The sequence below is a fragment of the Orbicella franksi genome, chromosome 14, assembly GCF_964199315.1.
Source record: "Orbicella franksi chromosome 14, jaOrbFran1.1, whole genome shotgun sequence".
NCBI classification, from domain to species: Eukaryota; Metazoa; Cnidaria; class Anthozoa; order Scleractinia; family Merulinidae; genus Orbicella; species Orbicella franksi.
In genome coordinates this window covers 7,969,650-7,984,220 of record NC_138158.1, presented here as the reverse complement: position 1 = coordinate 7,984,220, position 14,571 = coordinate 7,969,650, and the positions used below count along the sequence as shown (strand labels likewise).

The window sequence follows — 14,571 nt, the reverse complement described above, 5'->3', positions numbered from 1 at the left end:
GCGGTGTCAGGCATCTTATGAGTTTTTTTTGCTCATCCCTACTGAATTATCATATAACTTGTCTGCTAAAACAAGACTTTTTTCTATTTTTTTTCTATTTTTTAGAATAACTATATTACATGTAGTAAATGGTTTGAGCCCAGGAGTATCAGTGGTTCATCTTGTGTGATCGTCAGGGTGAGGGTAGTTCTGAAAAGAACTGTTGTTGGTGACTGATGTTTCGAAAACCTGAGCAGAAGTCATCTTCAGATTCAAGTGAATAGTGTTTGTCAGTTGATGATGTTGTGAAGTCTGGTCCGTTGAATAGACCAGACTTGTGTATCACCAGCTGATAACAATTATTATTCTTTCACTTAATAACGATAAATCAAATTTACAATACATTTATTTACATCCTACCAATTACAAAGGCTGAGTACAATAAAGAATTATGTTTCAGTCAAGGTTGCTGAATAGATCATTGGTTGTGCTCAATTAAGGGTTTATGTTTATTGTAGCATTTGATTCAAGTACAGCTGAACCCTGCTATTTCAAACTCTTAGACGGAAACGAAAAACAGGTCAATGTAGCAGGAGTTCAAAATAACCAAGAGTGCATATCCAGGGAAAATGACTTTGAGTTCGAAATAACGGGGAGTTCAAAATAACTGAATTCAAATTGCAGGGGTCCCACTGTAAATTAGTTCTAGTCATCTCAGCTTTTTTTGAGGATACCTAAATACCAAGTCAGGATTTGAGCCAGGACTCGTCATGACATTTCATTTGAGTGAACAATGACTGAGACCAGGTTAACTCACTATATATTTTAGTTAACACATTCTCTGTGTACTTGCAGTCAGTTCCACTCAGTTTGCTTGAGGTTAGCTTTCATTTTGTGCTTTGGACAACACAAACCAAAATATAAAAATAATAACATAAGGAAAATTAATGAAGGGCTGACTTGAGTGCTCAAGTCCTGCCATTGATATTAGTTTGTCTCACTATTTCATCATTGTTTGATAAACACTTAAAGAAAAAGGCTCTCCATAAAAAAATAACCAATATTACTGCACCTTTCAATAACACATAACCTCTGAAGTTCAAAACCTAACTAAGAATTGTGTTGCCAATCATCCTGACAGAAACCCAACAAAATGGACTGAAATTTTACCAATCACAATCCACAGACATGATATTTGAATCTGTTTAAACACATAACTGTTTTCTGAGATGTCCGCTAGATGATTAATAACAGTGAAAAAACTTAGAAACTGTTGACTGAGCAGGGTCCCTGTATTATTAAAAATCTTTAAATCTTTGATCTTTAATCTTTAATCACTATTTATACACTGTAAAAACATCAGGTAGATGAAAAAAAGGTGCAGTAAGGTATTTGCCACTGGCCTTTAGAGGCACATAATTACCATAAACTGCTGCTTATAAGCCCTGGGCTTATACAACTCCGTAAAGGATTTTGGATGGGCTTACAGACAGAGGGGCTTATATGCAGGAGCGCTTATGAGAGGCAGTCTATGGTACCTGCATCTCCTTGATTATTTACTCATAAAAATCTCAGTCAAATGCTATGCTGCTGTTGTAGTTGGGCGTACGTGTGCTTGTACATACATGTGTATGTTTATCAATAATGATTGAATGTTACTCTGGTTTGCTCCTAAAACAAATGCCTTACCTGAAATCTGCACAGGAAATGGATAGATCATACACAGTAGTTCATAAATCTTTTCCGCCTTCTTCCCAGGAAGAGGTATTTCAGTTGACGTTGCCTCTTTAAAGCCAGACTGGAACATTGTGTTAAACACAGGAGAACTGATGGCCAGAATGGATTTATGAACATGAAATCTTTTGTTCTCTGCCACAAAGACAGTGTCACTGAAATTCCATGGCTCGGAAAAGGTTGGTAACTGATCTCCATTACAGAACAGGTCCATATCTAATTTGAAGCATGAGGACCGTGCAAATATCTAATGAAGGAATTTCACACATGTTTATTGTCACCTATGATATCATTGCAACAGTAACTTCAAAAACTTGCGAGTACAGTACCTCAGGTACTCGCAGTACCTCAGATACTCAGGTAATTGAGACATTTTAAGCTTAATCAAAGAAAAGAAAATTGCTTTTGCAAGGGTGACACAAAGTTGTGAAGTAGGAGGGGTACTCCCTTATTGGGCTATATAGCTATATAAGTATCACCTGAATATTACTCTGGTTAGCGTGAATATCACTCTGGTTAGCCTGAATATCACTCCGGTTAGCCTGAATATCACTCAGGTTAGTCTAAATAATGCTTCGGTTAGCCTGTTTCAGGGCTAGAAAAAAGTGCCGTCTGGTTGTCCGGGACAGGTAGATTCTCTTTCAAGCCAAGTAATTTTTCACTCTCACTTGCTCAATGGGCAAGGGATCAGGTAAGTCGTCTGCCAATTAAATCATTATCAGAGCAAACTAAGAGTTGTCCAGGGCAAGCAAAATTTTAGAGCTACTTCTCCCAAGGGCAAACTGGAATTCAAGGTTTTTTAAGTCCTGCTCAGTGGAAGTGATAAACACGATTCCACTCACAAGTCTGTAGTTTGCAGTCTGCATTTTACCCTTGGTCTGCCGTCTGCACTATAGACTGACCGCTTGACATTTTTATTTTGACATTCCCCTGTTAAATTTCAAGTACCTATTTTATATACAATAAATTAATCCAGTCTTGTACTCCCAGGTACAGTAATGCACTGCCTCATGGAACAGAGTTCAATCTTACACATCATGATAAATTTTGCTGGATTGATTTAAATATACTGTAGCAAAAGAGGTTGATTCCTATTTAAGCTTACATAAGCTTACTTCTAAAATAAATGTTTGCCGTGAAAGATAGCGTAAAATTTATTACATTTGCTTTTCATCGTGACGGCCTCAATATAGATGGTTTCGTGCGGAAAATGTCGACAAGAGCAAATTAAGAACTATTCCCTGTATAAATGACGATCATACTATTTCTCCTACCTTAAGATGAGCTATCAAAACGACGTTTTATAGATCATATTCAGTCATTTTCAGCCATTTTAGATCAACTTCGATCACAAGTTCGTCAGCGTACAACAGAGAAACCAGTTTACTCTCCGTATAGTATGAACAAAATGTCACACCTTGGAATAGATAGGTCCGTCTGGCATACATATGTTGGTTTTTTTACGCATATCCGACCCTTTTCTACTACGGAGACAGGAATCTACTCCCAAGGTTGTTTCCCAGATGTAATCAAAATCTTTAGAATTTCAAGTTAACTGAAACGAGGCTATTAATTTTTTGTTCCTCATTACCATAAAGAAAGAGACGAAGAATAATAATCTTTCTCTTGTTCAAAAGAGGATAATTGAAGACTTACTAGCGCAAGTAAACGAAGACGTAGGTGCACTCCTATGTCACCCTTTAGCCACGGAACAGCAATTATGTAAAGCATACCACGCACTATTCTTTTGTTGTTGTTTTTTCTCCCTTATTGGAGATATTTCAATCTTCAGATAAAAAGATGCGAAAGGCAACTAGGAAATGGCCTGTGCTAACAGCTGGAAATCTGCCACGAAAATTCCAACTACTCCTGAGGAAAAAGACAAAAAAAATGGCGATTTGAATAAAAAACGAGTATTTGTGAGTTTTAAAACCTATATTTTGTGGTACAGCCAGACTTTTGAGATAGTATATCTTGAATCTCGTCCGGCTTACATGAAGTCAAAAGCGCGATAAACCGCGCGAAAATGTTCATTCAAAAATCTGACAAAGCGACACATCAAAATTTTTCTTGGATCGCGGCGAGTTAGTAGCTTCTCGGGCAAACAAAAAATTTCAAACTTCTCAGTTAACCTACATATCAAGCTGACAACAAACGAAACTTGCAGTCGGTAAAAGCGTTTCTCAAAAATTGGTTAAGCTTAAATTTGGATCAGTTTTACGAAGAATTCAAAACAAACTGCACATGGTTGAAGCTTTTGGTGGTTGAAGTCTCTGTCCTTCACGGCCTCTTCAGCAAAAGGAAAGAACAATATGGAACCAGAAATTTCTTGAAAGCGAGAGTGGAGAAGAAAGCGAACAAATACCCCTGGCTTTGAGCTGTTTGAGATGCTCTCATTCAATAGCAGGTTTGTGGGTTACGTTTTCCTTTCCACTTTGTTTTTAAAAATTTGATGAGTTGCACGTATAAGGCTGAACTTGAACACATGAATGGCTTTTAAAAATGATCTCTGTCACTTTCTTTATTTGGTAAAATGAGCTTAAATGAACAGAAGACTGAGGCCTAAAGAAAAATGTCAGAAATGTAAGCTTATATTTGTGGACGATTCACAGTCTTTCCTTCGAGCGGCTGTTTCTTCATTCACGATAGCGCGAGAGCGTTCGAGCTAAACTAAAACCCGGGAACTGAAATAATTCATCAGAGGCTACCAATGTTTGATAAAACTTTTTTTATTGAAGCTCAGAAAAACTTTTACCTTTAACGTTTTTGGAACAGAAGGATTTCGTACGTAAGACTCCACAAACAGAGATTTGTTAAAGCTCTCTTGTTTACGTTTTGTTCGCCGAAAGCATTTAAATGGCTTCCGATGCCAGAAAAGTTAAACAAACAAAGCTTGTGCTGAATTTTATTGTCGTCAAATCGCTAAAAAATTCGCTTTAAAATTCCCGCAAGGTATTACTAACCTCCAAAAGTTGATACAGACAAGTTTGTTGTTTTTTTGATCCGTCTCCGAGTGCCGAGTGCCTTTGTAAATTCTTATGTGGAGGCTCGGCAAAAAACTTAAACTTGAAATTTGGTAGCTCACAGGAATAATAGTCCTCATCTCGGGAAGAATTATTAGATTTTTCCATATTTCAGGAGAAGAAAAATAGGAATTAAGTTTTACAAAGTGTCAACATCGATGAAAAAAATTGCCGAAAAAAGTACAAATAAGCAAACCGACGTCAGCGTGCAACCCACGGGGAAATGGATCTAGCGTATTAGCCAATCAGAACGCACGCTTCGCTAAGGCTATGTTATTTAACAAATTGACGTCAGTTTTTTATGCGTCTGTCCTCTTATTGATAATAAATTGTGTCATAACATTGTCAAGGGCGAGTGGTTCCACAGCCACAATAACAAGACCCCAAAATTGTCAAATGCCGGAAATAAATGAGGGGAAAGACGCCATAAACTTGCCCTAAACAAAGATAAGTGAATTGTATTCAAAATGACGCGAACTGTCAATAGCTTTTCTCGCTTTTTGATTGGCTACTTAAAAAATTCTATAAAATCCCATTGGTTTAAAGTTGACAGTTCGACAGCTGAAAGCTGAACTGTTGAAAGCTGGCATAAATTAAAATTTTATCCGTCTGTACTCTTATTGATGATAAAAATAAGCCAATCAGCGCGCGAGAAATAAGACAGTTACTGTAAAAAAAAATCTTTGTCGTTCTCTGCAAAACAAGAACCGTGAAACGACCAAGTTCTGCGACAGCGTAGGCTGAAAAACGCAAACGATCGACGACTAATTTTTCGGATCACCATTTGGAATTAAACACTGCCATTGCATATTTAGCTCAGCCCTGAGAAACACCAGTGGTGCACTGAACAGATCTTGACAATTGCGAATTTCGCTGGTAAAATATAAATTCACTTTTGACAAGGCGTCGTCCTTGGCGTCGCCGTCCTCGTTGCTTAAGCTCCCTAACATCTTTTCTCAGACGACGCAGTATCGAGTTCGTTGCCACCCAACACGAAGATTTTTGCAAAAAGGAAAACAAAAATCACCCTATTGAAAAAGTTGAAGTGATTACGCAGGGAAATGACATGATTTTTGTGACGCCATCGTTTTCAAAACGCTCCGTTTTTAAAAAGTATTTCCATTCACACGAAAACGAAAGGTCGGCGTTGTCAAATTCATCCGGTTTAAAGAGCGTCTTCGTAAAGCTCCGTTAGTGTGGACGATAGGCCTAGCCGTAGAAATAAAACTGAGTTTTCAAATTTCTCCGGTGCAGTCTGGACGAGGCCTCGCTCTCAAACCTTTTGTTTTTTGTCGTTCTCGTGGTCGTATTTCGGGATGCTCGGTTGAATTTCAAATCAACATAAATTATTCACCTTGTCTATCACACGCGCACGCTGAAGGTAAAACGGCGCTTGGAAGTTTGGCAGTAGATTCATCATGCTTTTAAAGATGATTTTCAGTCCGCACTACGCATTCTCGAGAGTTTGTGTGCGTTTTGGAAATCATCTTTAAGCTTTCTTACAATCTCGCTCCCAGAGTCTTCGTTCCCCTTGACCAGCAGTCGGAAAACGAGAGCTCTGGGAGCAACCATTTCAGGCCTGCACCATAGATGCAGACTGCCCAGTGAAACGGGATGGGCAGAATTCAGTTATTTCAAAATGGTTGCTCCCAGAGCTCTCGTTTTCCAACCGCTGGTCAAGGGGAACGAAGACTCTGGGAACGAGATTGTTTTCACCCCAAAGCTAGTCCGTTTATCAGTCATGCGCAAAAGGGGTCGAGAATGTACTTTTTCGGGTTCCCACTTCACGCGCGTGTAAGGAATAGGACTTTTCCGAGATACCTTGTGCCTCTGTTTCAAAACGAGTCCCTGTGCGATTCCTTTCATGTGAAAATGAGTTTGACTGCATGGAAATGAATCTGTAGGCGGAACACATTTTCATATGAATGGTTTCGTATGGCATTGTCTAACCACGGGACGACCGTCAGTGTCCCAACTGCGCGTAGTAGCTGCAAGTACCCCGGCTCCCCAAGCAAGTTCGCAGGGTAATTAAATTTAACCAGTTAGTTTACTTATCTTTTATGTCTGCAATCTTTCTTAATGTTTCTTTACCTTTGAGACTGGCAAAGTGTCATAGTCTGTTTCAATGTCAAGAAACGTAATCTACGCGACAGAAAATCCTCCCTATTGAAGTCCATGTAGTTGTAGGACAGGTGTGGAAAACCCGAGTACATTTCTTGGTTTTCATTTAGGTAAATTTAAGAGTAAAAATTGCCGTATTTTGTAACTAGCCTCGAAAAAAAAATCGATTCGCTTGCTAGTCGTCTCAGTCCTGTAAAGCTAATTTTGTTAAATGGGCAAGTGTTGCCGTTTTGCGTTAACGGAAGCTATGGATGAATTCATCTGACTGTGTTTGCAGGAGACCAACGTGATCACAAAGATCTCGATAGATCAGCAAACGTTCTCCCTCGTCGAGCGCAACGATTTAAGTTAGCTACGTCACGCGATTTACGTATCTTGAAAAAAAAGAAGCCTTGGAGCCGACTGGCATACAACTGCCGGAGCTTATCCTGGTTTCTGTAGCACGAAGCGGCTAGGAGTATTGCTACTCCCCCTGGACGGGATGCTAGTCCATCGCAGGTCACTCCCCCGCAATTTGTTAGGTTTCCCCAACACTTCGCCGGTACTCATTTATACTCGTGGGTGGAGAGAGGGACTGTGAGAGTCAAGTGTCTTGCCCAAGAACACAACACAATGTCCTCGGCCAGGGCTCGAACCCGGACCGCTCGATCCGGGGACGAGCGCAGTAACCATGAGACCACCGCGCCTCCACGTATCTCGAAAAGTTTAGCCTCTTTTTTTATCAAGTTCATGGTTTGTGATCTGATCTGAAGCTTATATTATACACTCTATTTCGGAGAATAGGCCACTGACGAATCGCTTCCAATTACCCCCGGTCCCTGGCCAAGTGTTCCATCTCTGTCCATGCGTAGCCTTTCGACTGGATGGTGCATTCCGCATTAATCTTCTTCACACCCTTAACCATTATTGTTCCTTTATGGTTCATCATTATCTCTTTGGTGTTTTTCTGTCTTACTACTTTCAGATTTCCTTCAATTAAAAGGCAATTTTGTACGTGGCTAAAATAACTCAAATGCCGTGACTGAGCTCCCTTAACATGACGGCGTATTGGGAAGTATAAACCATCTTTTATTTTAATATCCCACCATTCTGATTATTACGCGATTTTACCATGTTAGATCAATATGATCCCGTATTGCACTGTAGAGTCGTACTCTACATAGTAAATGGTTTGAACCCGGGAGTATCAGTAGTTCGTATAGTGTGATCGTCCGGGTGAGGGTAGTTCTGAAAAGAACTGTTGTTGGTGACTGACGTTTCGACAACCTGAGCGGAACTCATCTTCAGAGTCAAGTCAACAGTGTTGGTCAGTCGATGGTGTTATAAGTCGACAGACACTATTTACTTGACTCTGAAGATGACTTCCGCTCAGGTTGTCGAAACGTCAGTCACCAACAACAGTTTAATTTTCCAGAACTACCCTCACCCGGACTATCACACTATACGAACTAGAGTCGTGCTTTGCTTTCGCCTTTCGCACGCGCTTTATTCGATCGATATCCCACTTGTTATAGAGGCTTCTGCCTACACCGAGAAAATACAAGTGACTCGTAGGATACTCCATGATATACCACTCAACAGCCTTGCGTAACTAGCAACTAGGCTAATACACTAAAACTTCATCTTACGTTTGCTTTCTATAATCCAAAGTTCAGGCAGTTGATTAAAATATCTTTTCTTAACTTAAGCCTTTACCAAGCCAGTCTCTACGATCGACGATGAAATACCTAACATTAGACCTAACGTGCAATATTGCAATGTTCAACTGTGGTCAGATGCTCTATATATTACCTATGTCTTTCAGCTCTGGCCTTCAAAATGTGAGTATGGCACAATCGGATGGCGGTGTGTTGTGTTCATACAGTAGGTGGTTGTAGTCTCGCTGTACCTCTTTAATTGACTGGTTTTTAATGTCTGAAACAAGGTGCGGTTTTGGTGAGCTGTAGGTGCCTTGTTTTGAATGTCTTCGATAATGACAGGCATTCGTGCGGAATACATCTTGTCCCCCTGTGGATAAGCACGATATTGTCCGTTGGAGGCAGTTATAGCTACATACTCGAGCGTCTGGCCTCGGAATATCAACTCTGCAGCAAATATTACATGTAACTGAGAGATCCACCAACTGTCTTTGTCGTATTGTGTAGGAAAGGGCAAAATGTGCTTGATGGACTGATGATGAAAAGCGTTAAAGACAGCATCGAACCATATCACTGGAACGACTATCGGTGGTTCTTTGATACCACATATCAACCGTCTTCTTTCCAAAAGCGCCTTACCATTATCGTTATAGTTTACAACACCAACTGCTGGTTCATCATCCAAAAGCCATTGTTCAAAGGCTCTAAACGGTGTCAGTCTCTTCATTTCTTGAGAACTAAACCAGTTGAATCCAAGATCTACATCATAATCTAAGAAGATGTAGTAATGATAGTGACGTATTCTCTCTATTGCAACAAAGTAAAGCAGATTTCGCCCTGTGGTCCAGGTGCTTTCTTTGGCAAATACATAGGAAATGTGTGATGGCTTCTCGTCTTGACATTCCTCTTTGTAACTTAGTACTATTACGTCACAGTTGCAGGTCTTATTATCTCCGATCCTTGTCGATGAGGCCAAGTGTTGAGGAAGACATTGTTCGGTTTGAGTGAGATAAATGAATGGCTTTGAAGTTATAGAAATTGACTTGTCACTTGTTGTCGTTACTGTCGAATTGGATTCGGCTTCACGGAAGTGGGCAGCTCTTGAAGTAACTACTTTAGCAAAGATCAGAAGAGAACGACAAAGAAAATTGATTTTGTTGTGACTATTAGAACAATAAATTAGAGTTTCTTTCACACACATTCCGGGAAAAGTCACGTGGCCTTGAAAGCGATTATCAACGGTTTCTCAGAGACGCTCGCTCCAATTTTCTCTTTCGGGGGGAGGGCAGGGGGCTCGGTTGTTAGCTGTAGCTTTCTAAGTAGTCGTAAAGGTTACTAGTTACGTACTTTAAGAAAAAAAAACAACTTTCTAACTTTCTGATTGGTTTACTGAATCTTGGATACCAGGCTTTATACTTATGTTTGACCGTATATAGAGAAATATTGCGGCAACTGGTAAAGGAAAGATCTGTCGGAAAAAATGTCTGAATAACAGTAGATTTGGTACGCTTTTCTTTTTAAGGAAATAAAAGGAAACGCTATCATGCAAACTACAAAAACCAATTAACTGTCAATATTAGTTCTTAATATATGGCTCTCTCCGTGAACGGGCAAAATGAACTGAATCCGAATCCAAGATGGCGCTGTCTTGTCCCTTCAGGATTACCCGCTGTGTCCCGCCAAAAAGTGTTCTGTTTCCATATAAGAGATTCTATATTGACCTAGCGTGAGGTCAAGATGGCTGGGTATTGGCCTCATTCTTTGTTTTTTTCTTTTGCGTGTCATTATGGACTTAGACTCTGTGACGGTCAACAAACACCCAAAAGAAGAACTTGGCTAATATCCAGCCTTATTATCTTACTGCAGCGAATACCGTCCAAATAACAGTGCAAATATACAGCGATATTGTACAGTTATTTTGTACAGCAAAAAAACCTGTTTGCCGTACAGGTCGGCGAGCGCACGCAAAACTGTCACACTCTCCCTCTTGTTATTGATAAATTTATTGACCACAACAGTTGGATAATAAATCTTTTATGAGATGTTTTGGTGTGTAGTATCGCTTTTTATTATCCAACTCTGCTTCGTAGAGTACAAATAACGCCCGAAACGAGTATAAATATCACACGATATTTCTACTCGTCTCATTCCTCCTGGCCGTGTAAAAGGTTAAAGAGCTTGGCAAGTCAGAATTTTGGGACAAGAAATCTTTGGATAATAAATCACTTATTAGATGTTTCGGTGTGTAGTATCGCTGTATATTTTTACTCGTTGTTTGTATTTTGAATCGTCCTACGGGCTCGTCAAAATACGGCACAACTCGTAAAAATATACAGCGATACTACACACCAAGACATCTAATAACATATATATATTTTTACTCGTTGTTTGTATTTTGACGAGCCCCCGATAGGGCTCGTCAAAATACGGCACAACTCGTGAAAATACACAGTGATACTACACATCAAAACATCTAATAAGATATATCTCTTGACCTCACGTTTGGTCAATAACCCATATTTAACAATTATATTATGAGCACGAGATTTCTATGAGGTGATAGTTGATAAGGCCGAAGGCCGAATTAACTATCGCCTCATAGAAATCGAGAGCAATAATCTAATTGTTTTAGTAGAATTCTAACTGAATTAACACAAATAACGGTTTCCAATTATTTTTCTACCCTTTATTGAACTTTACACTTTAACAAAATCGCACGTATTGAATTGTCATTGGTAAATTTGTAGTTGCTTTTACGTCCGCGCACTCTTTCTTCAATGATTTCAAATTTTTAACTCAAGAAACTGTTAATGTCCTTCTTTCAGTCTTCCCAGGAATTTAATTATCCATTTACATCTTAACTTTCTTCCAAAACTTCGGAAAAACGATAAAAACGTCGCATTTGGTGGACGACCGACAGCCACTGCACCCTAATTAAACAATAGAGTGTTTATGTCGAGGAACTATCGGCTGATAGTTGCCTTGCGGAAATTTGCTGTTCCTAAAACAAATATACAAGTTTTAAGAACATCAAATTTCCAAGGGCAACTATCAGACCAATAGTTCCTAGACAGTAACACTCTATTGTCTTTATTGTTCACCATTAAATTTCTTCCGCGCGCCAGTTCAAACATCGCATTAATTTTTTTGAAATTTTTACGATAAAAGCCGTGAAAAGCCAAAGAAAAAATTTGAAAATAAAAAACAGATAAAAACCCCATATAATTCAATTTCAGTTGCTTCTTTTCTATAAGCCCCCTCGTTTACAGAAAACTTTTCTCGGACGAGTACTATCCATCCGGGTATTTTTCTTGGACGGGCACTATGGGCTTATAGTAGGGAGCTTAAGCAAACCACGACGACGACGGCAACGAGAACGTCACCAAACAAAAGGTTTAATGAGAAAAACAATAGCTGTGCATGTCCGTTACAAATCTTTGTACATTTCTTTGCCGTCGTCTGCAAAACAACAACGTAAAATGACCAAGTTCATCGTCGTCTACAAAACGTGGACGACGACGGCTAATTTTCCGTATTTCTGTTTGGAACTTAACTCCGTCGTGGCATATTTAGCTTAAGCACGTTTTTAGAGCCACTGGCGTACTGAACAGATCTAGACAATCGCGAATTTCGCTTGTAAAATATAGGTTCGTTTTTTACTAAGCGTCGTCCTCGGTTTCGTCGTCGTCGTTGGTTAAGCTCCCTAGTGTCTTTCCGCAGATGAACAATATCGCGTCACGTGATCAATTTAAACCAATAAGAATCGGAGAAAATTTAGTGGTGAACTATAATGGCTGATAGTATACGAGTACTTCAGCCAATCAGATTGCAGCATTTGCATTAGTATACTAGTAAAATTCTACTAAAACTAATTAGAGTATGATACGAAATGATGTAATCGAAAGGGCCTGTGCAAGGACAGCAAAAGAGGGTTAATTGCAGATCTCGGCCGATGGAAACGAAGCACAAAATCTGTTATTCAATATCCTATGGCAATTAATGTCACTAAACTTTATACTGATGCTAATAGGAATTCGCTGTGCATTCTTGAAGGTAAAAAAATGTAAGGTTTTCTTACCTGTATAGCTTGCATCCAGTCCACGTAACTTAAATGTTGAACTCCAGCGTGAAAGAATAATTATAGCCAAAAAATACAATCCAACAAAGAGAGCAGTAAACAACTTCAGGAATTCTATTCTCTTCATAACTTCAGCAGATTAGTAGTAGACTTTTTCCAGCACAAAACCTTAAAAAGAAAGATACTGAATTATATAGTGTGATGAACCTATAAATGTACAGCATGTAACACCATAAACCCCTAACACCTCGAACAGACGTAATAAGGTTAACCGTAAATGTCATGAACCGACCAATTGCAATTGGCAGTCACATGATTTCGAGCGCAGTTTGGAAAAAAAATACGCACGGATAAATTTTATAAAGGCTAACAATTTGTAGCAATTTGTAGTCTCTACGAGTTTATATTTGTTGTAAATTGTACTAGGAAAGCAGTACGTTTTTTCATCTTTGAGGTTGCAGAATTTGCGAAGGAAATCAAAAAGCAAATGAAAAGCAAAAACAATAGAACAAAAATGCAAAGTGAACAAGGGCCTGCTGCAGTTCTCTAGGCTGAACTGTTTTTCAAGGGTTTGTGAAACTATCTGCCTTTTTTGTGGCTACTCTTGCTAGGTAACGTAGCCACAAGTTAGGATAACTCCTGCCTTTCTCGCCAATTTTTATTGACTACTTACGCGCAACGTAAACGTTCTCGTTGGGAGCTCGAGTTTTCAGGCTGAAGAGTTTATTTATGATATGTTTGTCCCATTTTGGACTAGTAATCACACACAGCATTCAAACAATGTGCACAGTGAGTGTTTCTTTGTAAAGAGATTTTAGGCTTCTTGAAGGCGTGGAGAGAATTTTCTGCGAAAAAGGTCGCGGAAACGATCGCGATATTGTGAGATGGGCATTAGTACAGTTCAGCATTGCGAAATGCTATATGTACTATTGATCACAGACGTACATAGATACATAAATACAAACTTTATTGAAGCTCCCTAAGTGGGTTTTTCAGCTACAATAGAAACGAAAAATACAAATTGAAATTCAATAGAAGCAATAAATACATCAAAGGTAGAAATGCTACTTTCCCTATATTAAAGATTCAAAGATACAATAAATAACACAACATCCATGCTTGCTAGCTGCTGTAGGTACATGCGACGCAAAATAGCTTGCTGGACACTGACACCTGCTTGAAAGCTGTGTCTGCTGTGAAATGTGAAAATATAACACTTTTTGAGAGTAAGAGAGAACCATCCAGTGTGTCATATTTGAGAAGGCTCTTGGAAGGTTGCCCAGACATGGATTAAGGACAGTAGAGGTATAACACTTATTTGGGAAACAAACAGTGATGGTAAGAGATAGAAAACCATCCAGTATGTCATATTGATATTTGAGCAGACTTTTGGAAGGTTGCCCAGACATGGATTAAGGACACTAGAAGTCGGAGGAATGGGAAACTTCTTACTTAGAGCAGTAGAATATCATTTATAGAATGATGCAAGTTGTAATTTTAGAAATTAGAGTTGCTGATGTTCAATATTTGCAAAATAGTCCCGATTGATTAATACAAAGTGTTTAAAATATGACATGGTACGTCTTAATACATGATCATGTTCAGGGGCTTCATCAACGTTTACGGCAAAAAAGGCAACTGGTTTTCAGAGAAGGGCAAACTTTTACAGAACATGAATGCCATCTGATCAAAGTGCAAACGGTAGAGCAAGAGTGCGATATAACCACAAAGACAAAACATGGCTTCTGATCAAAAGGCAAACCTTTATGCATACATGACTATAGAACAAAGAACAAAGCCGAAAACCAATATTGAGTTGACTATTTCAAAGTTTCATGAGATGATTACCCAAGGTTCGGGCACCGTATATTGGTATTTGTTGTTATTATATAAGCATGCACTACTCAATATGACAAAGCTAAGAAGGTCCTTGCATTGTTGAACACCTTTGTAGTGAAACAAGTGTTGATGATGTTGAATCGGGTTTGTAACACATGCT

The 14,571-nt window shown here is 39.1% G+C and overlaps 2 protein-coding genes across 3 annotated transcripts in view; both read right to left on the bottom strand.

Moving 5' to 3' along the window:
• The window catches only part of LOC145468468 (BTB and MATH domain-containing protein 36-like), a 36,582-nt gene that overhangs the window by 1,779 nt on the left and 20,232 nt on the right, over positions 1-14,571 (bottom strand). Inside the window, exons 1-2 of one of the 2 annotated variants that reach the window (XM_081452211.1) lie at positions 2,988-3,205; positions 1,669-1,960 (exon numbers count right to left, since the gene is read on the bottom strand). In XM_081452211.1, coding sequence (XP_081308337.1) covers positions 1,669-1,927 — 259 coding nt within the window. In that variant the 5' untranslated portion in view covers positions 1,928-1,960; positions 2,988-3,205. Of the gene's footprint in view, positions 1-1,668; positions 1,961-2,987; positions 3,206-14,571 lie in introns of those variants that run through there. The other variant, XM_081452212.1, reaches the window with a different exon arrangement.
• Positions 7,976-10,184, bottom strand: LOC145467844 (uncharacterized). The gene has a single exon (XM_081451453.1). The coding sequence runs from the start codon at positions 9,693-9,695 to the stop codon at positions 8,658-8,660; it is 1,038 nt and encodes a 345-aa protein (XP_081307579.1). The 5' UTR covers positions 9,696-10,184; the 3' UTR covers positions 7,976-8,657.